This window comes from Leptosomus discolor, chromosome 4 (assembly GCF_034619465.1).
Source record: "Leptosomus discolor isolate bLepDis1 chromosome 4, bLepDis1.hap2, whole genome shotgun sequence".
Lineage (NCBI taxonomy): Eukaryota > Metazoa > Chordata > Aves > Leptosomiformes > Leptosomidae > Leptosomus > Leptosomus discolor.
The window spans coordinates 10484451-10509650 of NC_141394.1; the positions used below are offsets into that span (position 1 = coordinate 10484451).

At 50.0% G+C, this 25200-nt stretch overlaps 1 protein-coding gene across 1 annotated transcript in view; it reads left to right on the forward strand.

Annotated features, from left to right (window-relative positions):
• Positions 1–16660, forward strand: part of CCNI (cyclin I) — a 33113-nt gene extending 16453 nt beyond the window's left edge. The window contains exons 2-7 of the mRNA XM_086464528.1: positions 7–163; positions 10149–10283; positions 12874–12948; positions 13116–13256; positions 14054–14284; positions 14961–16660. Of these exons, the coding sequence (XP_086320654.1) occupies positions 50–163; positions 10149–10283; positions 12874–12948; positions 13116–13256; positions 14054–14284; positions 14961–15419 (1155 nt within the window). The 5' untranslated portion in view covers positions 7–49 and the 3' untranslated portion in view covers positions 15420–16660. The remainder of the gene's footprint in view (positions 1–6; positions 164–10148; positions 10284–12873; positions 12949–13115; positions 13257–14053; positions 14285–14960) is intronic.
• The last annotated feature ends 8540 nt before the right edge of the window (positions 16661–25200 follow it).

Sequence of the window (25200 nt, forward strand, 5' to 3'; positions counted from 1 at the left end):
TTGCAGGTAGCTGTATCCAGCTGGGTGGCAGGTGGATCCAAGGGTTACCATGAAGTTTTCAGGACCCCTGGAGAGCCAGAGGTTGTCTCTCCTTCTGGAGACGGCAATCTCTAGGGAAGCTCAAATGTGGAAAGCACATGTGCCGAAAATTCAGCCCAATCAGGTAATGTCTCTTCTTCACATCATTCATCGTAGTAAAGGCATGAGAGTATCCGCTGGTGTATTTTCCTGTGAACAACTGAAGCTGTTGCATGAGAAGCTTCTGCTTGAGACCTGGGAAATTAGCCTCTGAAATAATTGATGACTTTATTTGAGGGACACACATGCAATCAGAGGTCCAGAATTGTCTACGCTTAGGCTAAAGTATAACAGTCACTCTGTCACCCAACAACCCCGGGGAGGAGAATCAGGGAACAAGGTGAGCAGACCTGTGGGTGGAAGTGAGAACAGATTTGTAACGAGATCACACCAATACCAACAGAGATATACAGACTTATACTCAGCCAAATGAATATCCAGGAAGCAGGGAGAAGCCAGAGAAGGAGTAGAAGAAACCCCAGCAGGAACCTCACAAGAACTCCTATTCCTTAGCACACCTTCCCCCTTTATCATGACCATGACATTATGGGATGGGCTACACCTGTAGCTAATGCAGGTCAGCTGCCCTGGCTGACTGGAGCCTGCCTAGCATGGCTGGTCGATGATTCTGTCCCAGCCAAACCAGGACAAGAATGCACTGAACATGTGCTGTTGCACGTACGTACAATGTCTTAGTTAAATGAATTTTACAAATCGTGCGGATAATTAACGCACATTTCTGGTGGGCACCAACTCTGCAACAGTTATAAAAGCAGCTTTGTAAACATGGACCAAGTTCACTACTAACAGCGTTGAAATGCTGGTTGCTTTCCATGTGGAACGACGTCTTCTCACACGAGCCACTGTTAGCTTGGCTCAGGGCTCCCCCTGAAACAGCATATTCACAGCAAAAGCTCAACTTCACCACCTTTTCCCATGCTGAGCCAGATTCTTCCCCGGTGTAAATCAGCCTAGTTCTGCAGGGTAGGCGGTGGCTGTGTCAGCTGAATGAGGATCTGACTTGGTAAAGCACCGTCTCCTTCAGGAAGAACCCCACGGACTGTAACAGGACTATTTATGGAGCAGGGTGCAAGCTTGTGTCAAGGGAAGCAGAGCCAGGCGCTGGCCTGTTCCAGTGAGGAATGTTCTCATAGGACTGGAGGAAAATTCAGGGTGGAAGGGACCGCAGGGGGTCCGTACTCCAACCTCCTGCTCAAGTTTGGCAGCAGGGCCAGCTGGGAGGTTGGACCAGGTCACGCACAGCCTTACCCAGCCTGAATTGCCTTTGTGCTTCTTGCAGAGGAGGCGTCCGTCTAGCATGTGCACTCAGAAATGCCCGTGAACTCCACAAAGTTTTGTTCAAAACAAAATGTGAAACGTGAGGATGGATGTCATAGAGTTTCTGGCACTTTGTCGCTGGGTTGGGCAGAAATAGCCACACCAACGGGCTCAGATCCAGTCTCGCTGTTCTTGATTCGTATAAAATGTTCACGCAAGTATGTCAGCTGTTGTGAAAGCTAATCAGTGTGGCGTTTTATTTTGTCTGTCTGGCAGACAAGAAACTGCTGTTGTTGTGTAGGAACGAATATGTTTTTAAGGGGCTCTATTAGTTTTGTTAATCCACATTTAGGTTTCCAAATAAGTGACCTGGTTGTCAGAGGTGTTGGGTATATTGCGGCTGTGGCTGTCTTTGGGCACGTACAATGCAAGACCCTGGTTTATGGTAAACCAGCCTGTTGTTCCAGGCAGTATTCCTGTGATTCTAATGCAGGGAGATAAGATTACAGTATAACAAGATAGGTTAGGGACGAGAGTGTAACCGAACCAGATTCTTGTGTGAAGATTTCACAGGCACAAGGCGCTTGCGTTTTTGCCTCGGTGAAATTGATTCTGGTGGCTCAGAAACCACCACCTGCATCAGCCAGTCTTCTCAGCAATCCCTCCCTTGCAGGGTGGCGTTGTCACCCTCCAAAGATGAGGTTCCCCACCTGTGCCACGTTCAGGTTGTCACTGCAGCAGCAGGACCTTAACCTCGGCCCCGTCTCTGGTCAAAAGCAGTTGTCCTGCTGCCAGGAGTCTTGAGGGGGGGCCTAACGTCACTGCGGCTGAGGTTTGCAGCACCTCGCAAAGTGTTTTCCTCAGTGGTAAATACTGAGAGAAGTTAACGGCGCTTTTGGCGGTCTGCCGAGTATGAAACCGGGGAGGCAGCTGTGTTGGGTGCTGTGAAAAGTCAGAGTAGGATCAAGTGTGGAAACAGCCTGATGGCTAAAGCCAGTGTGAAGTTTGTGCTCGATAGCAGAGTCTCAGGTCTCAGGACAAATAGCGAGTTCGTCCTTTTAGAGTGCAATTATGTCATGATGATGATGAAGGATCTCTTCCCCCTCCTCCCCTGCACTTGGACAGTGCTGCTGAGGTTCGTGCTTGGGAGTGTTTCCTCGCCCTCTGCGTGTGTCCCCTAGGGTTTCTACTCCTGAAATTTCCACCCCCAAAACTCTGTTGTCTTTGTAACGTTTTTCTGTTTTCCTACATGTCAGTTCAGACATTGACTTTATCAGCTAGAATGCCACAGTGTTACATGTTTTCTAGCAGTAAACAATCATTAAATTGGATTGAAATGTCTGTGTGCGTATGTGTAAAATGTGTGAAGGTCAGATTTAAAAGAGAACATAAACGTGGGGAAATCCTGACTTGCAATGCCAGGGTGCAGCTGAAAACCCTGGATCTGTAGTCACATATTTCTCTCTGTTCCTACAGTTTGTGACACGCGTTCCTCCACTTCTGCATTTTGGCAACATTCTAGTCACGGACAGTCACTGTGAATTATCCTATTTTCTGTAATATCTGGAAGAAGGTCATACTCCCTAACATCTCCTGCCTTCTTTTGAAAACAGCTGCAGTAGCCTAAAACCTCACTTGTATGAAACTGTTGTTTATTTCCCATGACAGTCAGGAAATCTGCATCCCTCTGTGTATCAGATCTGGCAACTCGAAGAGTGTGGAACTTTCCATTCCTTGCTACAAAGGTAGAATGGCTACAGAAAGGGTTTTAATGAAGTCATCTGGTTTGCAAATGAGAAAATGTGAGTGCGTCTACCAAAATCTTAATGATCGGATTGGAGGTATACCATAACTATTCTTCAGGAGTAAACTTTCAGTTTTGACTCTTCAGGAGACATTTGTGCTGCTAGTGTTTAAAACTGGAACAAATTCGGTTTCTAAGTATGTGTCAGAGTTGAAATCCTTGAAAGGAAGAAAGAAACTCGTAGTAACAGAAACAGGAAGACTTTACATTTTTAGTAGAGGATGCAGAATCTGTTGGGGACTTTGGTCCTGATAATTCAATGTATGTGGTTTTTCTGTTTTGTCTTTACTTTTTATCTGAAAACTCCCACTTCCTACTGGCATGTACGTTTCTTTTAGTTTCCCTCCTTTAAATATAGGCCGCTGGCATTGGGTATTTGCAACATACCAAAGCCAGATCGCACAAGGGCTTTTCAGCCTGAAAAAACTAGGTGGGCTGAGTCTGGAACCCTCCTAGTGCTTCTGAATGGGTTTGGTCTTTCCCCCCCCTCCCCCCCTTCGGGTTATACAACATGCAGATGACATTCAGAAGTTTTCATGTGATTAAAGCTTGAGAAATCAAGCAGTAAAGACTGGTCAAAGGTTGATTTTTGCATGTTACCAAGTAACTTCGCAGCAGAGAGGTGTGTAAGCCAAGATTTTTATTCTTTTATAGAAACAGAGTGTCACTTCTGTCATTTCCCCTTTCTTGCCTGTTCTGGCTCTTTCTTTCTGTCTTCTCATTTGCTCTTTTGTACCTCTTGAGGAATCAGGAGACCTGTTTATTTCCAGTTTTTCCACTGTCTCACCACATGACCTTGGGTCGGGCTTTTAACCTTCTGGTGCCTGTTTTATCCTGGGGGCGAATCAGAGACTGACTTACCAATTTTGTAAACCACTGTGAGGTTATTGCATCCAGCTCTTCCGCTTCGCTGCGCGGCCATCACTCTCCCCAGTGTTGGGGCACGTTGCTGTGCAGACGGCAGAGGCTGTGCTGCTTGGGCTCTTCGCTGAGCCACTAAGCTGTAGGCAAACCCTGCAAGACACCACTTCTGAGAGGTATTAGGAGAGCACCTTGAGTTCCCAGCTGGTACAAGTGAGAAACAACCCAGTGGGTGTCAGCTGGGGGCCGCTCTGGTGTGGAAGAAGCAATCCTGAGCCCCAAGGAAGGACCGATTTGGCTGCGAGATTTTATAGCTGCCCTTTTCAGAAGCCTCCCAGTGCTGATAAAGGTCACCTGCTTGCTCCCTAAGGAGCCCACAGCGGGACTAGGCAGAAACAAATAGGGGAAAGAGCAAAACATCCCTGTCTGGGACAGCAGACATTAAAGAAAAAAAATTATCAGGTAAGGTGTTTTTCCTAGATTAGGCAGCAATAAAATTGAGTCATGTTTGAGTTCACCGATAATATTGGTTTTAGCCTGCGTTTTCCAAAAGTCTCAAGGTATTCTTAGAGATGACTTGTACTGTGCTCGCCCTCTGGAGCCTGAGTCACGGCCTGCGGCCCTCCTGTCTCACTCAGCGAGTGTGCAGCAGGTCCCGCAGCAGGGCTGCCGGTCGGGGACGGTAGCAAGGCGATTCAGCCGTCGGTAAACGGGAGGCAGAACAACAGCTCTGTGTGCCCCTCGCCATTGCCAAGGCTGCACAGGCAGCTTTCTGACAGGATGGCTAGGAAATGGGGTTTGGGGCACTGATTTGGGAATCGGACAAGTAAGATATTAACCATCACAGATGCTGGAAGCCTTGGGTCCGCGTGGTTTGTACGGGGTGCCGTATTCCCTCCCTTGGGCAGAATTACCGACCTCCGTGGTTGCTCACTGTGGAGTGGTTAAAATGACAGGCGCGGTGAGCACGGCGCTGCCGTCGTTCAGTGTAGTCACCTGCGGTGCCAGCATGTTGACTGGCCTCGTGTTGTGTTATTTAAAATACCTGTCAGGAATCCTTCAGAGAGGCTTCCTGTTCCTTGACAGCATGTTCATCGATAGAGAAGCGACAGACAGGATATTTCTTGATAAGGAGTCAAGCAAATAGTGGCAGGAAGCAGGGCGATGTGCTGTGCCCCTGCTTTAAGGAAGGAAGAGAGAGAAGTTGACATCCCCCTGCTTCCCCATTTGTGTCCCAAACACATTCTGTTAGCTCTGTTGTCCCTGCAAGGTGGCTCGTTTGTGTTCCTGCTGAACATGCTGTCGTGCTCTGAAAAGGTGGGAATTAGCATCACATCTTCTGCTTGGAAAAGAAGATACAGGCCTGTCGCTCACATGTGGGTTTAGAATAGCGTTGATGGGTTTGCACATCCGATGGGCCCGTTGCGTTCCTTGGGGATCACATTTTGAGCCGATACCCACAGGGCCCGTTGTGTGCACTGCTCTGTCCACCGCTCCCGCCGGCCTCCCTCGGAGCGGGGGCGTTCGTGCGCTCCGCAGGTGGAAGACAGGAAAAGAGCTGCGGAAACCCCTTGCGTTATTTTACGGAGGTGCCAGGCAGGACGAAGCAGGATGGAGAGGGAGGAAAGGAGCAGCGGCTGGTCTTGCACTCTGCAGGAGCGTTCAGCCTGCCACGGCACGCATGGCTGTCGGTCCCAAGCACCAGGCAGACGAAGAGCGGGCTGTGAGCACTGCTGTAAGCGTGCAGGGCGGTTTGTAAAAGTTGCTCTTAAGGCAGTAGCGCTGTGTCTCTTCCTGCTTGGTAAAACTCTGTCAGGCACTTTTTGCAAGAGCCCTGCCTGCGCTCGTGGGGTGTTCGTGCACAGCAAACTGGCTCTGAAATCCCTCACGCTTCATGCAGCTGCCTGCTGGCTTCCTCCTGCAAATACCTGCTCGGGCGCCAGCCCAGAGAAGAGCACTCCGGCACCGGCACGGGCTTGGTCTGTGATAGCTGGTGTGGGAGGGGGGGGAGGGTAGCACCAACCCCCTGCAGCAGGTCGGGGTCCTGGGCACCCGCAGTGGCACACAGCGAGTAGGGCTGTGGCTTAGTCAGGCGCCTGATCCTGGTGGTGGTTGTGGTGAAGAGCTGGGAGTGCCATCACTTTTTTTGGTGGCAGGAGTCACCCACACGTCTGCTAACGTTTGGTGCGGGGACAGGCAACCAGATTGGTAGATCGGTCCTTGCTCTCTGATCTGGCCTCCCCTCCAAAACAGAAGAGGGGGTGAAAAGCGCCAGCCAGAAGAGACGGATTGTCCTTCGGGCGGTTGTTAGGTCTGTCTCAGAGCAACCTGCTGCTGCTGGCTGAAAACTGAGTCTGCCGTTGCTGAGCTTGGGTTAATTTTCCCTAATTAAAGCCGTCACGCTAGGCTAGTGTGCTCTTCCACCCCAGGGGTTAAGTTCTGCACCGGTGGATTTGTGGCAACAAAACAAAGAGCTGGCCACACACAGCCGGGGTGAGTGGCAGAAGGAAAGAAAAAAAAAGGTCCACGCCAAAGAGGAACTTTTGCTTTCCAGCCCAAAGGGACTTTTTTACTTTCAGCCACCACAGCGTCTCATTTTTGCTTTCAGTTTTGTATAACTAAGGAACAGTGACCTCGCTGCTTGATTAATTTTACAGTGCTGCATTTCTTACCTGTATTACTAGGATGACATAGGTACACCTTCGAGGGAGAGGAATAATGACCAATACATTTGCGCGGGAAGGTCCTTGCCCTGCTTGGATGTAGCAGCAGGGTTCGTGGGTACGGTGGGACCAGCTCTCATTCCTTCAGCCCATCTCTTAAAATGGGCCGTGCCGAACTTCTGGTGCTGGTGGGAGGAGGCTTGAATTCACCTGGTCTTTCTGTGTGAGGGAATTTTCCCCCCGCCCTTTATTTGCAGTAGACACAGAGTAGCCAAACTTGTTGTAGGATTACTGCAGAAAAGAGCTGGAGAGTCATCTCCTTTCCTTTGCTTCCCCAGATAGCTCTTAAAAAGCCAGATTTTATTTTGAAGCCTTAATTCTGCCTTGCGTATACTCAGATGGGAGCGCGCTTTGCAGTTGTTCTTCATATTAAAGGAACATCATGGTGCTCTGTGCCGGGCTGTTTTTTGTTTGCTTTAATTTTACCTTTTGCTTAGATACACTGTTGTTTTTCAGTGGTTTAGATGAGACACCATTTCTTTTTCACAGGGAAAGGACAGCTGTTACCATGGTCTGAGTGTACAGTTGCTATTCTTTCTGTTAAGGCCTTGCCATTTAAAGCTAACTCCCGAGTCTAAAATTTTGCCTTTTGGCCTCACACTGCCCACGAAGGGAGAGAAGACAGAAGGACAGACCTTGGGAGGACCGGAGACAAACAGGGCAGCATGGAAAGACGATCTTACCCTTCCCACCCATGCTGTTTTTAGGAGAAGGCCTAACCTTTTGCTTTGGCAGGCACAGGGAAAACAGCGCTGAGCCAGGACAGACACCACCAGGAGTGGTTGAAGCAGATGCCCCTTGCTGCTGGGAATCTGGCAGGAACGGGATTTGCCAGGAAGGGAAAGGGATGGGAAGAATGCTCCCGTGCTTTTGAGGCATGGCCCTGCCTCCCCAGCAAGGAGCTGCCCTTTTCGCCCCCTCCTCTAGAGCAGACGTTGTACCGCAGGAGGGAGCAGGCCCTACTGCCCCCTTGACACAGCACTGACCGTGCGGCTCCCCCCCATGCCGGCCAAGGGCCCAAGGCCGTTCCTGCTGGCTTCACTGGTAAAGCTGCTGCAGCTGGACCAGGGCAGTGATTGAAGGGTCAGAGGCAGGTTTTTAAATTCAAGTTTATTTTGTTTGATGGGGCGGTTTCACATTGGCTTTTAGCAGGTACACACAGAGCTTACCTGCTGGTTTCACCCAGGTAGTGCATTTCCAAAAGAATCCTTTAAGCTGCTTGAAATCTTTTAAGGCCACAGTACTGCCCAAACCTGGCTGGGGTTACAAGCCCTTTTGTACAGCCTTGGCTCCTGCCATTTAGAAACAGGCGCAATGAACAGAGCAATAAGGAACTTTGTCTTAACTGTCACTCCTTCCTTCTTTGCCTGTTTACGTTCAGCTGTGCAGGCCTCGCTGGGCTGGATGAGAAATACTTTTTCTATAAGGACAGCCAGTATTTAACATACTAGCCCTTTTTTCTCCCCGCACACATTCTAGGCCCCTATCCTGCTGTCCAAAACATGCTTGTAGCAGAGCATTTAATAAACTCTTTATTGCTGTGCGGTGCATTCGTTATACTCCCAGCACCCATTGAACTAGTGGTTCTGAACTGAGTGCAACATGTTGCAGACAGCAGGTGTCCTGCCCCTGGTTGGGGCTCAGATTTCACCCTTAAAGTGCAGTAACCATTTTGGAAAAAATCATTATTTCTTGGAATGGAGAAAACTAATTTTCTCTTCTCTCCCGAAAAGTAGTAGGTGCTTTTTAAAAAGCCACACTGTAGTCAAGTGGCATCGAGAGGTCCCAGCTGAGACCAGTGTGGATCAGACATCATCCTGCTGACGCCATTGCACCTTCAGGGCTTCAGCAGAGCCAAGGCAGGACTTTGTTCTCCCAGGGGAGCACCCGATGTAGCACGGAAGGCACGTTTTGCAGGCAGAGGTAGTACCTACCACTTTATTAGCTCAGCTAGTTCAGCTGGAAGAGTCAGCTTTGGATCGCAGAACCCTGTGCTGCCACACAGCACCATCACTGCTGTACCTCTTGTAAGGGAACCGGGCGGGCGCGCTGCGGCAGGACGCACGTCCACGAGCAGCAGTAACCGGCTGCGCGCCCCCTGCCCCAGAGCCCAGGATTCAGCCCTGAGGCTCGAGCCCTGCCCCCTTCGGCGCCCCTTCTGCCCCACTTGGTGGAGAAGGTGGAGCTCAGCTCCAGTAAGGACGGTGAGCGCAGAGTAAAGATGTCATACTGCAAGTAACAACGAAAGGGGTGAAGCTGGTGGCCTCGTGGAGGCCCTCGTGCCGTTGCAGTTCTGCTTACCGCGCTCCGCTTCCACAAATGTTCTCGACTCCCAGGCAGGGGAGTCAGCAGACCTGTAACAAAGCGCGTTACGGTCTGGGTAAGGCACACGGGAGGTACTTTGGTGATAGATGGAGCCTGAAGTATTTATATTGCATCAATGTCAGGGGGTTTTATTTTCTAAAATTCTGCTACTTCCCCCCACCCTCAGCAGTAGCCAAAAGAGCACAAGGGCCCTGCACGTAGCAGAAGAAATGTGTTCGGTTTCACTTCTGGACACATCCTCGCTACTCACCCCAAATAATCCCTGTTGAAGTGAGACCAGTCGTTTATGTGGGTGAATTGAAAGGTTCTAGAAAAGCTGTAGCTATTTCTGAAGAAAGTCAGAAAGAGTTTAAGTCAATGACTGATCTGTGTGGTTGAAATTCAGCTATTATCCAAACAGATCAATGGTGGTCACTTGGGCCCAAAAAGTGAAAAACCAAAAAAACCCCAAAAACCTCAAACCCCAAGTTTTTAAGGTAAGATTGGACCTGCTTTACCCCAGTTTGTGGTGAACTGTACTGCTAAAGGTCTTTTGTAAGATGTTTGGAGTTTTCTTTTTTTAACATATACCAAGCTAAAAATAACCCCATAATTTGACAGAAAAATAAACCTTTCCTTTCCAAACACCAACTCGGTCCCTCCCCTTCCGTTTGTCAGGAGCTGCGCACCTGCCTGGCTCCCAGAGCATGCCTGGATTTGTTCAAGCCGGGCATTTCTGTATATCTACGTGGTTCTAAGGAGGTTAAAAAAGTAATAAATCTCTTGGAGCTAAGCCGGAGAATACCCTGTCAGCACTTGAGAAGCTACAAGACATCCTCCCTCTTTTCCCCCAGTGTACAGTGGAATTTCTGAGTGATGGTTGAGGTTACTGTACGGAAAGTTGTCTTTTCCGGGGCAGATTTCTTGGGATGGGGTAAGTAACTGCAAGAACAAAGTGGTGATTCAGGCTGGCTCGAGGCCCCCCTGTTCCAAAGGAGGCTTCGTTTCTGTGCTGAGGAACTCCTGCGGAGGTAAAACGTTTGGCCTTTTCTGACTTGCTGAGCCTGTGTGTAAGAATAGTTTGTTTTTCTCTCCAACAGGATGTAGCCATTTCTCCAAAGCAGAGGGATGAGGTCATTCAGTGGCTGGCCAAGCTCAAATACCAGTTCCACCTTTATCCAGAAACGCTCGCCCTGGCCATCAGCCTTTTGGACAGGTTTTTAGCTGCAGTAAAGGTAAATATTTGCAGATACATAAACCGAAACAGATTTATCCACCCTCTCAGCTATTTCTGTGTACAGTCCGAATGGTGTGGCTGTAGGAAACACTTACTTCCCCCTCTGCTCTCACACCCTCTTCCTTTCTCACCCATGCATGGGATGGTACCTACACTACTCTAGGAGCTTAATTTTGGGTTGTGGAACTGGCAGCACACACTGCCTCCAGGAACTTCTGGAGGTAGATTCTTTCCAAAGTCATTTCTCACCTGGTGAAGTAGCCACTGCTTTAGTAAGAACACACAGTTCTTGGGGAACTGACCCAGTGCTTATACCTGCCAAGAACATTGTCCCCTCTTTCCTCTGTTCTGCCCATTTCCTTCATGTAATGCAGCTCATTAGTTTTAAGTGTCTGTTAACCTGGGAGAAAAGCAGCACCCTTCCCTTCCTCTTCAACCACATGCTTGCTCTTAACCTGGTTTGAATGTTGAACTTGCCTCAGCACAGTACCTGTTCCTTTATGCAACCAGAAAAAGGGGTGGCGTAGAGTTTACGCTTTAAGATTACAAGAGAACAGTCTTTACCTTAACCTAAATTGACTCATAAAGCTAAGGGAAATGCCTCCGAGCCTGCAGTTAGAAACCTAGGCCCAATGTCCTCTGACAGAGAAGTCAAGGAATGTCCCCGCTCACCTCTTAATTTCTCTGGTGTTTTAACTGCACTTGTACCACCCAGAATTGCTGGGAGCACCTGCTGGCAATGAACTAGCTGGAGGAAACAGAGGTTTGAGGACAAGTTTGGGCCTGGCAAGTGTGCAAGTGCAGGGAAAGGAAAAAAAAAAAAAATGGGGGGGAGAAGATGCAGCCAGAGGGGATTGCGCTTTGGGGAGCAGTTCAGCACTGACGTGCTCTGCAGCCAGGCTGAGAGCACTGACTGACAGCTTAAGCCTGATGTCAAGTCAGGCAGACATGAAGGGGAGAGAGGTGAGCAAGCGTGGGTGCGGGCCATCAAAGGGACAGGCTGTCCACGCCTGCTGCACTGAACAGATACGCTTGTTTGGTTTTAAGGCTGTTACACCATAGAAACCGTTTAAAAAGTTAAAAATTGGCAATTGGGCTACCCGCAACGGGGATCTGCTGCTCCTCTGTCCTTGTAAGTCTGCCACGGAAGCAAGTAGATGGGCCGTGTTTTGTACCCGCCCAAGTGACCAAACAAACAGTAGATGAACTCGAAACCCCTGGCCTTGAGCTGTGAAGTCAGGGTTTGGGTAGCTTTATCCCTTACCGTATTTGCTCAGTGACGTTCCGTGCTCAGCAAATCTGCAGTCTCATCTGCGTGCGTGTCTGACCTCATCGCCAACACTGTTGGGCAAGCAGTGTAGCTTGGGAGATCACGGCAGAAGAACGTACCCTCAGCCTGTGCACTTACATTTCAGCGTTTGGGAGAATGCAAGTGCCATCGTCCGTTATCCTACCCTTTAAATACCACTAAATATTGATAACGTTTTAATTACAAGCCATAGGATTTTTTATTTCAAGGAGATGTTAAAGTAGCTGATTTCCTCAAATACTGAGATGGAAAGGACATTTACATATCTCAGCAGCTAATGCCCTTGAGTGCAGTTTTTCTTTCAGTAATTTGCAGCAGCGAAGGAGCTTGCAAAGAAAGTATGAGAGTACGAGTAAGGAGTCCACTGCGTGCTTCAGGCAGCGAGCAGGAATGCAGAAAGGTGTTTTCTCTGGGTGAATCCTGCTCACGCAGCTCAGGGCTTTGCCCTCCCTCTCCGTTTCCCTCTCCCACAAAGCCATCATTCCTCTGATGCAGTTTAACTCATGTTTTTTTCACCAGGCACTACCGTGTGGGATTTTATTACTAAGACAGCTAGTTCCTTCCCTTCACCGTGAGTGTGCTTTGAACTAGTCTGTTCTGAAGCTAGTCTGCTTCCCCCCTTGCCCCTCAACCCAGGCCCATAAAAGGAGTTTTTGATGCACATAAAAAAAAAAATCACCCCTTCCCCTCCAAATGTCACTTACCTTGCCTAAAACAACTCACTGTGGAAGGGACCACCTCTCCCTTGATAACCCCTGGGCCACGGTCTTGAGAACGGCAGTGCCGAGCTACGTGAGCGGTGATTTTTATGGGTGTTTTATACTTCCCTAGGCAAGGATGGCGTTTTTAAAGTCTATTCTTTTCCTTCCTCTTCTGTGTCCGACCCCCAGCAGCACCAACAGCAGAGCTCTCCTGACGCAGGTGGAGCGGCAATGGGGTTTTCTTTTTGCCAGATGACAGCCCGGCCCTTCTGATTTTCTCCTGTTTCTACAGCACTGCCTAAAAAATGAGCTCTTTCCCCTCCAGCGCTGCACATCAGTGGGTGCCAGTTACGATCGTGGGGCTGGCAGATTGCTCTCCTGCCTTACGTCACAGAGTACGGATCTTTGCTTGGCACGGCTTGCCGCCGTTGTGGCGTAGCTGGAGGTCAGCCCGCCGATCCAGAACGCGTTGCAGGGGCAACCGAGACCCCGGGGCTCAGGATTTTGTACCAGAAAGGGTTATGCATCATTTTTGCATCCCATTCACACAGAGACTTCTCTGCTCTTCTGTACCGTAGGCCCGTCCAAAGTACTTGAACTGTATTGCAATCAGCTGCTTCTTCCTTGCTGCAAAGACCATTGAGGAAGACGAGGTAATTATTTTGTTCTTTCTACCTCAGCATTGTCTGAATATACGCTCTTCCAGTCCTGCCTTTGCTTGCACATGGTGGCTGGCGCTTGCCAGGACAGGAACGAAGTGTTTTGTGTGATTTGTGTAATGACTGGTTCTCTTGTTTCTTTTTTGCATTGGCTTTTGCAGAGGATTCCAGTACTGAAGGTGTTGGCTCGGGATAGCTTTTGTGGTTGTTCTCCAGCTGAAATTCGCAGAATGGAGAAGATTATCCTGGATAAATTGAACTGGGATCTTCACATGGCAACGCCACTGGATTTCCTTCACATTGTATGTAGGGGCTATTTACATTTCCTCTGGTGTCTGTCGGTGTAAATAACTGAGCGAGAGGTACTTAGACAAAAACTCTACTTGTAGGGGAGCAAAGACCTCAGGATGTATTAGTAATTCCTCCAGACAAGTAGTTGCAGAAAGAAAAGCCTTGCCAGAGAGTTTCAGAGGAGACTTGTGATGCTTTGGGCGCAATTTCCAAAATGCGAGCCTGCCATCTGGCCTGCTTTGAGGCACGTTAAGCCACACACTAAGACTCAGAGCTCTTGAAAACCTTGCCCTTCAGTCTTATTTGCTAGTGGTTTTGCTCAAAGCTAGGTACTAGGCAGCACAAAAACTGTTAAGTAGAACCAAGGAGAAAGCATTTGCCACAGAAAGGCACGGCCAGAGAACCAGATTCTTGGATGAGATAAGACAAAGGGAAGGACAGCGTCCCGAGGTCCTCTGTTGAACTGCATCCGCTCCACTTGCTCGAGAAGGGGTTTTTGTCTAGGACACCTGAACTGCCAAACCTGTGTTGTTGGGAGGCAAGGGTGGAAGGGGACTGCAGAGCCCCGAGAAGCCTGGTTCCCCAGGCAGGTGATAAGTGCCATGGCAGGCCCTGCCAGAAAGGCCGCACCAAGCTGTTGGTGGGTTCAGCGCATTGGGTTTTTTAACCCACGGTGCAGAAATGGCCTTGAAGGTTGAGCTGGAGGATCCTTGTGCATCAAAGACACGTCGCATGCCAGTCTTGCGGTCTGACCCGGCCTTGCCTGTGGGTGACGCCAGCTGCCTCACGTGCTTGTTTCCCCCCGCAGTTCCACGCAGTTGCGGTGTCCAACAGGCCTCAGCTACTGACCATCCTGCCCAAGCTGAGTCCCTCTCAGCACGTAGCGGCGCTCACCAAGCAGCTGCTGCACTGCATGGCCTGTTACCAGCTGCTGCAGTTCAAGGGCTCCATGCTGGCGCTGGCCATCGTCAGCCTGGAGCTGGAGAAGCTGCTCCCCGACTGGCTGGCTCTCATCATCGAGCTGCTCCAGAAGGCACAGGTGAGGGGACGCTGGCACCGCACGCTGAGGCGGGGAGGGACCGGGGGCTGCGGAAGGCTGCGTCTCGCTGGGTACTCCAGCGATCCAAGCCAGCGGGGGCTTTCGGATCCGTAGCCGCCGAGCTCCGCCCGCAGTTGGGCTTTTGCGAGGACGGTTGTGCTTCAGCCTGAAGGGGACGGTTTGTCGGGACGGTTCTGCCAAGCCTTGATCTCGACCGCATGCAGTAGGTGAGAAGGGGAGGAGCTGTGTGCCCCGATGTGTACGGGCGCTCTCTGCAGCAGGCAGAAAATAGCACCCTGGGGAGAAAAATCCTAGTGAGCCCCTCAGCCGTTCATTGCAAGCGTACGGGGTGGTCCGACAAGTACTGGAAAGACAAACGCTCAGGCTGCTAAAAACACGCAGTGAAACCTTTTAACATCTGGAAGGCTTCTTCCCTCCCCACTATTGCCATGAGGCGTAAGAAGGAGCAGGTGTCCGTATCGTATGAAGTAGTGGTGTTGGGGGTCTTTTCGGTCCTGTCATCACTTACTCTCTCCTGCATCCAGCGTATCATTGAGAAGCGGGTGCGCGGGTGGCTGGTGTGTGCGGAGCCCTAGCCCTGCCCTGGCCGACAGCCTCTCCTCTCCATGGTGGTGGCCCCACAATGCCGGTCTCCTTACTTGTTTTCCCACTCCAGATGGATAGCTCGCAGCTGATCCACTGCCGGGAGCTTGTGGCACATCACCTTTCCACTCTGCAGTCTTCTCTGCTGCCCAATCCTGTATATGTCTACAGTCCCCTCCAGCATACCTTGGTGACCTGTAACAGAGGAGCGTTCAAATGCCAGCCCTCCTCTGTCCCAGGGCCAGGTTTCTCCAAGGACAACGGCAGGCCAGAAGTGCCAGTCACAGGTACAGCCGCGCTCTACCAGCGTCTGCCAGCTCCCAGCGGTTGCAAGCAAGCCTCTGCCAAGCGTAAAGTGGAAGAGATGGAAGTGGACGACTTCTATGACGGTATCAAGCGTCTCTACAACGAAGACGTTGCTCCAGAGGTAGTGGCTCTTGAAAACATGGGCTCTGTTTGTGGCGCTGATGTCTCCAGGCAGGAGGGCAACGTTTCCCCTTGTCCACCTTTACAGCCAGTGTCTGTCATGTAGCTGTGAGTGCTCACCACCTGCTCCGCCATAGCTACCCTAGAAACCACCCGGTACCTGGCATCCTGTGTTCTCACGGGGGGGAGAAGGGGCCATACCTTGTCAGGCTGAACTGAAGGGAGCCAAAAAACAGAAAAAAAAAAATCCCAACCCTTTTTTGAATTTTTTTTCTTGTGCGGCTAATTATAGTTCCACTATTTAAGCACTTAAAAACACAAAAAAGTATAAAAATCTAAAAAAGACCCAAAAACCAAACAAAAAAAGTAGCAAAAAATTGTTTCTTTCTAGTGTTGTCAGTTCCACTGTTTTTCTGCTCCTGTGTGTTGTAACCCATTCTCCATGTCCAAGAGCTCACATCAGTCGTGCGGAGTTGTTCCAGGTCTCCCAGCCAACTAACACCTCTCTGATCCCATTTCCATCTGCTCCCTGCTCTCTTTCTGCTTGCTCCTCTTTTAATTCTCAGCAAGTCTCGTGCATGATGTTCTCAACTACCTGACCTTCACCACAGCCTTCTTTTTCCTTTCTGAAGAGAAAGACCTTTTTTGTTTTCTTAGCACTTTGGTGTTTAAATGTGATAATACTTAAAAACTGGATTTAAATAAAAGGTTAGTCAGGAAAAAACCAAAACCAATGCTTGCAAGCTGCTCCACACTTCAGTAATAACCCCAGGGGTGCGAATGTACTCTAGAAGAACACTCGGGCAGCCGGCCACTGTGCTCTGTACCTTACACAGACTCCTCCACGTTAAAAAGAGTTTGTGCTTCCAAACACTGAAAGCAGTTAATGGATTTTCTGTCGCTGGAACAAAACCGGTATTTTTTTCTTGTTTGCACCAAGAATTGTTGCACTCTGTGTGGAATTTTCACCAATGCTTGACTATGTCAGGCGGAAACCTTAAATTATGCAGAGTCTGTTTTTACCCCCCTATGTTTATAAGCTTTAGCATGTGACCAGCGCTGCCCGGTGAGGCGCTGGGGCGGCTGCGTACGCCTGAGGTATGAAAGGTGTGTAATTATCAGCCACAAAACCAAAACAGAAGACCCTAACCCTAAACTTTTGTGTTCATGTAACTTCTAACCAAGAGTAAAACCTTTAAAAACTTGTCTCTTAAATGTTACACCTCCGTTTCTCAGAATGACCTGTCCCAATTGTAAGCTCTCTCCACAGCCCTGAGGAAGGTATCGTATTTGGAGCCATTGTACTGATGAAAGCCTTCTGGTAGCAATAAAGAAAGTTGTCCTGGATTCCGAGTGTTGTTTTGTGCTTTTCACCCGACTCCAGTGCGGGTTTTACCCGGAGGCTACAAGGGAGCTGCCAGATGGGTGAGAAGGCGGCTTTAGGGGTGCTGGGGTGCTGCACACCATAAACCCATGGCCTCTACAGCAGTTCCAGCTTGAGCCCCAGCTCTGCTGCTCCTCACTCCCTCCTCAAGCTGAGTACGGGCCACTCGGCGTGTGACTGCTTCATCCCACCTCAGCACAGGTTCTGTTCCGTGATCTCACCTTCTTCCCGGCTGGCTTTGATCTCCTGCGCTTCAGGAGGAGCCGGCCCCTCCTGCTCCGTGTCCTCCGAGGTGCCATCCTTTGCGTTGTGCACAGTCGGCTCTGACACACTTTTCTCAGGTTCCAGCTCTCTTCCTGCACGTGACCTGGAAACCACCTCCCGAGGCCGCATTTCTCCAAGGGGCGTGCGCCTTCCTTCCCTTCCAGCCCTTCCTGTCATCCTTATGGGATAACCAGTCCCTGACCTTTTCTCTCTTCCCGCTGACTTCGCCTTCTCCAGCCAGGCTGCTGTGCAGTCCCGGGGCTTCACCTAGCACACCCCGAGCAAAATACCCCGTCGCTGCCGGACTTCTGCGATACTGGTGCTCGCTACTCCAAACCCACTTCAAGGCACACATCTTTTTCAGTTAAATCACACAGCATCACAGCTCTAAATAAAAATAACCGCCCCGATTCCCAACGCTAGATAGGACAACGTTAGCACAGGAAAGATTAGAGCCAGGTCATGTTCACGCCCCTTGACAGCCAAGCCAGGCACCCGTGGTTCCTGCACAGAAGGGAGTCCTTGTGTGAGCTTGCGCTTGCTGCCTGCGAGCTGCAGTTAACAGGGATCCCGCTTACCCCAAAGGGAGCAGTTGCTCAGAGCTCCGGCTGCGTATGCAGTCAGAGAGAGGTGAGCCAGGGCTCTCCTAACCGTATTGGCCTGCATGGTACAAAACCACGGAGAGTTTTGTGGGGCCAGAGCTTATTCTAATTGGCTTCCAACGGTATGAGACCCATTGGCGGGGGGAAGAAGAGAAGATGGGGAGCCAAAGTGCCATGGCATTGTCATCCCACAGCGATACATCTAAGCCTCACCTTCCTTTGGCTTCTCCCCTCCACAACTCCTGCCCTCCCAGTTTAAAGGACGTGTTTTCCCCGCATTTGGGGAAAAGCAACAATTGTGTTCTTTGCAGCAAAGGGGCAGGGGGATAGCTCTGGTGAGAAGCAGCTTGTGGGAGTCACAAAGTTAATTTTACTGTATCATTAACTGCCTTCAGCACTGTGCGCAATAAACCCAGCGTTACCTGCGGCTCTCCCAGGATTAAATGCAGCGCTGGGCAGAGTCACTGCCCAGAAACCTTCCCAGCCTCCCTGTGCTGCACAAAGCCGGCCAAGCCACAGTGCCAACTTGGCATGTACCTGCGAGGCAAATACAGAGAGGCAGGACTCAAAACCTCCCTGGCTGCCAAGGCAGCTCTCATGCTGCCGAGCCCCAAACACCCAGGCACCCCCCAGCCCCAGGCTGAGCAGACTGCAGAGCGAGACGCCTTTTTATTTTGTTGGTGCTCTGCACAAACCCACGCTGCTTATCTTTTGCCTGGGTACAGGCAACTCCACCAACAGAAAACGAGGGTCAGTCAGACAAAATCTGTCCCCACTCATTTGGTTAGACCTACCTCCGCAGGGTCCTGCTGACAGGCTGCTGCCCGGCTGTCCTCACGCAGGCCCTGGGACACTTGCGCCATCGAGGTGTACGGATGCAGCAGGGTACGGAGGATTAACTTTCAAAACCACCCGTGCCCCAAGTGCAGGCGCCCAGCTCTGCCGTAAGCCGTGGGTAAAACACACCCAGACCTGGCCCACCAGCTCCCCCCTCCCGCCCCGCGCTGACTTGGCCGTGGGAGAGTTGTGCTCTGGGGACTGGCCAGCCTGGGTCTCGGAGGCCAGGGCTGGCACGCAGGTCTCCGCAGGGCACCGCAGCAACGTCACGAGGTGGGTCTTCAGCTTTGCGGCTCTCCTCCTGCTGCTGGTGCTGCAGCCACCTGTGCCCCAGGCCGGCTGGGGCCAGCGAGGAGCCCAGGGAACGCAGGCCTGCACTGCTGGCCATGTTTTAGCAGAGCACGGCCACTTGTTTCAAACGCCTTCTAGCAATAATCCCAGCTCACCTTTACACGCTGCGCAGCCATGAGCCTCTGCAACACCCCATCTTCCCTCAATGCCCCAGAAGGGTTTCCTTTGAAGACATGACAGCAGTAACCTCTCTGCAGTTTTCTCCACAACACCACACGCCTCCCAGCCTGCGCCACGTCTAACCTGGAAGCTGTTCCTACCTCTGGCGTTCGGGAGTTTCTTAAAGTTCATTTTTACTTGCCAGCAGCGATAGCAGGGTTAAGCCCACAAAGCACAATTTTTAAACTTGGGCACCCGCTCGCTCCTGCGGATGAAGCTGCTTTCCCAGCTCTGCTGGGGACATTTGGTGGCACCGAGTGACAAACAACCCCTCCGGGCTGTCCAACAAGAGGTTTCACACTGCTGTTCGCTGACACCTCTTCCCCTAACAGCTGCACACCACGGAGGAAGCGAGCCAAAGGGCACGTCGCCATCCCTTCCCCCCAGTGCCAAGGAGTGGGAAAGCCTCAGCCACGCTCCCCCAGCTCAGCCCCTTGTCCCACACGCACGTCTCGCTGCAAACACCACTTGCAGTGCCCACGTGTGCTTTCTGCTGTTCCCCTCCCTCTGCCCCAGCACCCACCACCACCAGATTATGCATGTCGGATGTTTCATCCTGGTTTTTCCCCCCTCTTTAAAATTCCTTACGGCTCTGTTCCCCATGAATTTACCTTAAAAAACCAAACCAAATTAAAAAAGAAAACAAAAACAAAAACCCAAAACCGGCTGACAGCTCAACCACCTGGGGCAACAAACCCCAGAAGTTTACTCCCTGTTCTGTAAGAAAGTCACTCCATGTTTTGAGCAGATTTCCTTCCAGCTGAGCGCCCCTCTGGTTCTAGTTGTGAGGATTTGATAACTAGCAGGTCAGCAACTTAGCGGACTTTTTAACGCCGAATCACAAATAAATTTAGGCAGCAAGGGACCTCTAGAGGACACCTGCTGCAACCTCCAGCTCACAGCAGGGCTGACCTTCCCTCTCATCTCAGCCTTTCCCTCTCCAAACTGAGGCCTCCAAGCCTTTGCAGTCTCACCTGGCAGGCTGCTGCTCCATCCCATTTATCATTAGTGCCCTTCTCTAACTCCACTATGGCCTTCTGGAGGCATGAAGTCCAGAGCTGCATACAGGACTCAAGGCACCAGCACAGACAAACGCTAGAGCTGCAAAATAAAGGCAGGTCATGTAAGTGTCGGCATTTGGCCTATGCTATCTCCTTCTCTTTATATAAAGCTGTAAAAAAACCCCAACAACAACAACCAACCAACCAACCAACCAAAAAAAAACCAACAAAAAACCCCCAACTATTTGGAGTTTAGAAGTCAACCAACAAAAGCGTTTAGCCCCTCTTCGAACCTTGACACAGCAGCACTACTGGTGGGTCACCTAGCCCAAAGCCCCTCCAGCTGATGAAGGACAAGCTCCTCTGGTACGGCCCAGCACTTCCAAAGGGCAGAAGAAAGGCCCTAAAAAGTTGAGGTCTTGAGAGCTGCTTGAAAAGTCCAGGGCTGACCTGGCGGACAGGAGCCCATCAGGATACCTCTTCAGTGTTGCCAACCTGCAGATTCGGTCACGGCTTCCTACTGTCACAAACAAGATTTCAGAGAGTCATGGGGCACAGCTATGTCGGTAAGATGATGGGGTTAGTAGCACCTGATGGCCTCTCCTTAGGTACAGGATAAAAAAAAAAAAAAAAAAAAGACTCACCATCACCTAATTTTTCACTTCTTACTTGTAAATGATGCCCAGTCACCCATGATTGAGCCTGGGTCCCAAATGGCTGTCAGCAGCACAACATGGGTGACCTGGCATGAGGCAGAGCCCAGCAGAACAGCTCTGTGCCCATCCGTGATCGTGAACCAAGTGACTATTTCAAGAGGGAGGCTATAGCCCAGCGGTGGGATTTTACAGGCTAGACTACCACCAGATAAACCCATACTCCAATTTTTAAAAGGAGAAAAAAAAAAAAGTCTGAGGAATGAGAGAAACATCAGGAGAGGATTCTCTCCCTGAAACAGGGGCACTGGAGAGCGTCTCACTGGGCAGGATGCTGCAAGAGCCATCCGGTGGGTGGGCTGGCCTCTGGGCGAATAACCAGCAGGGTATTTTGGCAAGTTGGAGGCTACCATGGAGGGGGTTGCACAGACAAGCCACAGTAAGTCCCGCAGGCCCGGGGCGGTGGTCCGTGACGCTGCAGACTAGCCTAGGTGCCAACACTGACAATGAGGACACAGGACTCAAACTGAGGGTTTAACGGGCAAGACGTTTTCTCAGCAAACAGCGATCGCCTTCATGCGCGGAGACCCTGGGCCGATTTCAGAAAACCTGTGGCTCAACCCATCGCTTTTTGCCAGCTATGGGGGTCCTGGTGCACAGAGAGCACTGCTGCCTAAGCCCCATCAGAACAAAAAAGATTCCCTCCCGCAAGCGGTACAACCCGTTCCCAGTTAGCAAAGCACCCACAGAGTCTTGCAGAATAAGAGAGGAATTAACACTGGCAAGGTTTAATCCAGCAACACCCTCAAGGCCTCGACCCGTGAGGCACCAGCTACTCCGTTTTGTCCTTAGAAAGCTGAATGTGAAAAGCGTTCAGGATCTGGCTCTCCCGTGGTAAGCGCTGGCGGCTGGAGAGCAGACCCTCAGCAGCCACCACCTGAGGCCACCGAAGCCTAGAGAGCAGGACAGGCTCCATTTTTGGTATTATTGCAAATTCTGTGGGAATTACATTTGCGCGAATATTCATACCCCTTCAGTTTTGGCAACGGCCAGCGACGCCATTTACACACCAGCTAGATCATCAGAGCATATGCACAAGGCCAATATTTAATAATTTTACCCGTTGTATCTAGAAAGTCACTTGGTTGCAAAGGTTTCCAAGACAAACAGTTTTTCTGCCACTTTGGAAAAATAGCCACTTGGCTGGAGGGAGCTTCCAGTGACCTAACCCTCGTCACTGAGGAGCGCCAAAAAATATTGTGCTTCAGAAAAAAACCCAGCAGACTTCAGCAGAGACCCTGGGCAGCTTGTACTTCACAAAGGGATTGGAAGAGGCAAAACCTAGATGATTTAATAGTACCTTTTCCATGGCAAGTTAAAGAAGGTGAATTCCTTGATTAAGGTTCACAGATGAAAAGAATAAATCACTAGTATTCGGTTAAAAAAAAAAAAAAGTGCAGCACCCCACATGAAAAACATCCAAAGACGACCAGGCTGTCTCCTTCCATCCATCCATCCCGCACCAGCCGGAGCTCACTACACACCAAGTTTACCAGCTTTGTTTTTACCTTCAAACAACACTTTGGTGCTTCTCAAGCTTTTTGACTGAATTCACTTCCAAAGTAAACAAGTTAGAAAGTTAACAACTATCCTACATCCAGGATTCTTAAAAAAATAATCGCTAATTCGGCTTCAAGAAAATAAAATGAAGCCTTCAATCCAAGTACAGGTCCGAGCAGCAGAAGAGATACCTACTGTGCTCATACAGAGGCAGATCAGCCCGAAAATAATAAGGCCCCAGCTGTTCAGAGCAGGCTCCATCGGTGCCACAGTACGTGACACCAGCCAGCTCCGCTCCGTGCAGCCGCACGCTGAAAACACAAAGTCACCTGGGCCTAAGGACTTATTTTCAGCACGTGTCGGAGCAGCACGGGACGTCCTTGTGATGAAGCTGTGGTGTCCAAAGCAGCCAGGCTTGATCTTTAGAGGCAGAAATGAAGTCCTCCGGCTATGCACGCTCAGCCGCCGTCTGGCATTCTATTTGTCAACAGCAACATGGGCATATTATGGCAAAAGGAAAGAAAACGGGGAGGGAGAAAAAAAAAAACAACCCAGAACACCTAAACCCAGTGCAGTTATCTCACATGATGGCCAAGCTGTCTCCTCCAGCCGTTACCTCTGATTTTTGGTAGCCTCAATTCTGTCGGAGACGCGCCAGGAGCAGGGAGATCCCACACAGAGACACACAGCACAGCGCACCCTCAGACGCACAGGTGAGAAACAAAAAGGGAAGGAGAGAAGGGCGGACGTGATGGAAGAATGAGATGGCTCTTCTCCTGGCGGGGGTGCCCGTAGCTGCAGGCTCTTCCAGCGCCCTATTGTCCACTGGGAGAGGGGGTGTGGGGGCTTTGGCAAGATGACGGCTACATAAAGAAGAAGCTACAGAAAAAAAAAGAAAAAAAAAGAGAAAGACAGAAAAGAAAAGAAACAGAGGTTCAGAATTGAAATGAAAAAGTGAGAAAGAGGGGGGAAAAAAAAGGAGGAACAACATTTTAAAGAGAACAAGCCATGAAAGAAGGAGTGCGCTGGGGAGGTGTCACACCAACCAACTCCAGAAAGGCCTGGACCTCTCCGAGATACGGGCTGATTTGGAGAACAAGCTCACAACCGCCACAAAAAGCGACTGACAAACACCAGCACAAACCTACAGAGGCATCTCAAAAGGCACCACAGAACCCACCGGGCAAGCTCGCAGGGCCTCGGCCCCTCCTGTCACACCGTTACAAAACAAAGTCACAGAGGCCACGGGAAGACCAAAGTGTTTGGAGAAAAAAATAAACAAATTTCCTCTCCCCACTTCAAGTGTTGGCACTATCCGTATGTGTAACCTGAAGCACGTACAAGAAATAACTGAGCTTATGCTATAAGGTTATTATTCAATTTGTAATTCAAAAACTGAAATATTTTAACATCAAATAAAGTGACAATATCTAACAGATGCATACATATAATTTGCATTAACACTGTATGTAGGTTACACAATTATTTAGTTACAAACATGGGTTATTTTCAAATAGCAAGGTAATAAAGTTCTACATCTATAGTTTAAGGCAATTGGGATATTAAAAATGTATACAAATACAATACTTCTACTGCTGTTCACAGCTTTATTTTCCGTTAATTAAAAAAACCCTTCATATTTGTACAGTTCTGTGCTGATACACGCTGATGAGAGCGTCATGGATATCATATACTGCAAATGCAACCAGGGTCCTCGGAGAAGAGACAAATACACCCTCTTCTAACATCTTAGAAGGGCAAGTGGTAACTGGATTCAAATGGACATATCCAATACGATGACACACAAAAAGAGATTTCCATTCTCACTTGGATGTTTTAGGAGAAGCAGAATGAGAGCTGCCTGGAGAAACACTGGTCACGTTAAATAAAGACACGCTTAAAGGGGGACACAGAGATACCAGTCTCCTTGACGGGATTTCAAGCTGTCAAAAGCACACAGAGGGGGTGACACCAGTTGCAGATTTCAGGCTGCAGAGAGGCCCGAGGCGGGCGCCAGTCTCTGCTTCCCGCCCTCCCCGGCAGCACCACCCGCCACAGGAGATGCAAGGTGATGCATTTCACCATCACGAGCTCCAAGGGCGCCTTCCTCCTTCCTGCCCTCCCGGGAAGCAACTGTGCAACCCCAGTGGGGTTTGGAGGAGCAAACCTTCATTCACCCTCCGCCTTTTCGGCTGACTGCTGGATGCGCGCGTGCCCACCCCTACAGAGCGACCTGGATTTTGTCTGGTTTCCCATTCTGGGGGTTCATTCCATGCCCAGGGAACACCATCATCCCAGAAATGCATGTTTCAGTGTGCTTTCCTGCTCCTTTATATTACTCTAAGGTTTGAAATCCACCTTGTTGGGAACATGCAGCATTATCAGCTAGTCCCCATCGCTGCCTAATGCACATTTGAGGCCGCAGTGCCTCTCAAGCAAGGCTTCTGCCTGCACGGCTGTCTGCCCGCACTTCCACCAGCCGGCTTGCTAGCTTCAAGCACGCAGAGCAGCTGGGCAGGTTGCTCTAGGCATTCAACAGGAGCTGGATGTCGTGTTCCCTACGACTCCTTTCCAACATCTCAGCAAAAAGCAGATTATTGCAGAAAGTTTTAAAGGAGTTTTAACCATGCCACTTGTAAGCAAGCGGACTTAAAGAACGCCCCAAAAAAACACGGCTGGTTCCGTACCAGTAGCGAGGCAGCAAGGGTGAGTGTCTTACTACTGCACTTACATGCAAAGGTGAACGCACATCCAGCTAGATTTGAGGGTATCATCATTTATTCCATGCAGAATCAGGGGCTACTGTGGGAAAAGGCATAAGTAAAGAAAAGAAAGAAGTGCAGCGGTAACAAGCTAAACATGGCCCAGGGGTTTAAGGAGAAAGTAAGTAATTAACATCTCCTCTGGCAAAAACAAAACAAAACAAAACAAACACAAAACACCACAACAAAATGGTACCTTTGACTTTCGCAAGTCTACGCTTTATTCCCAGTTTCTCCAAAACAGTTTGCTTTTTGCTGGAGAAAGAAACTCAACCAAAAATACATTAATACACTTGACCACAGCTTTGTGCCAA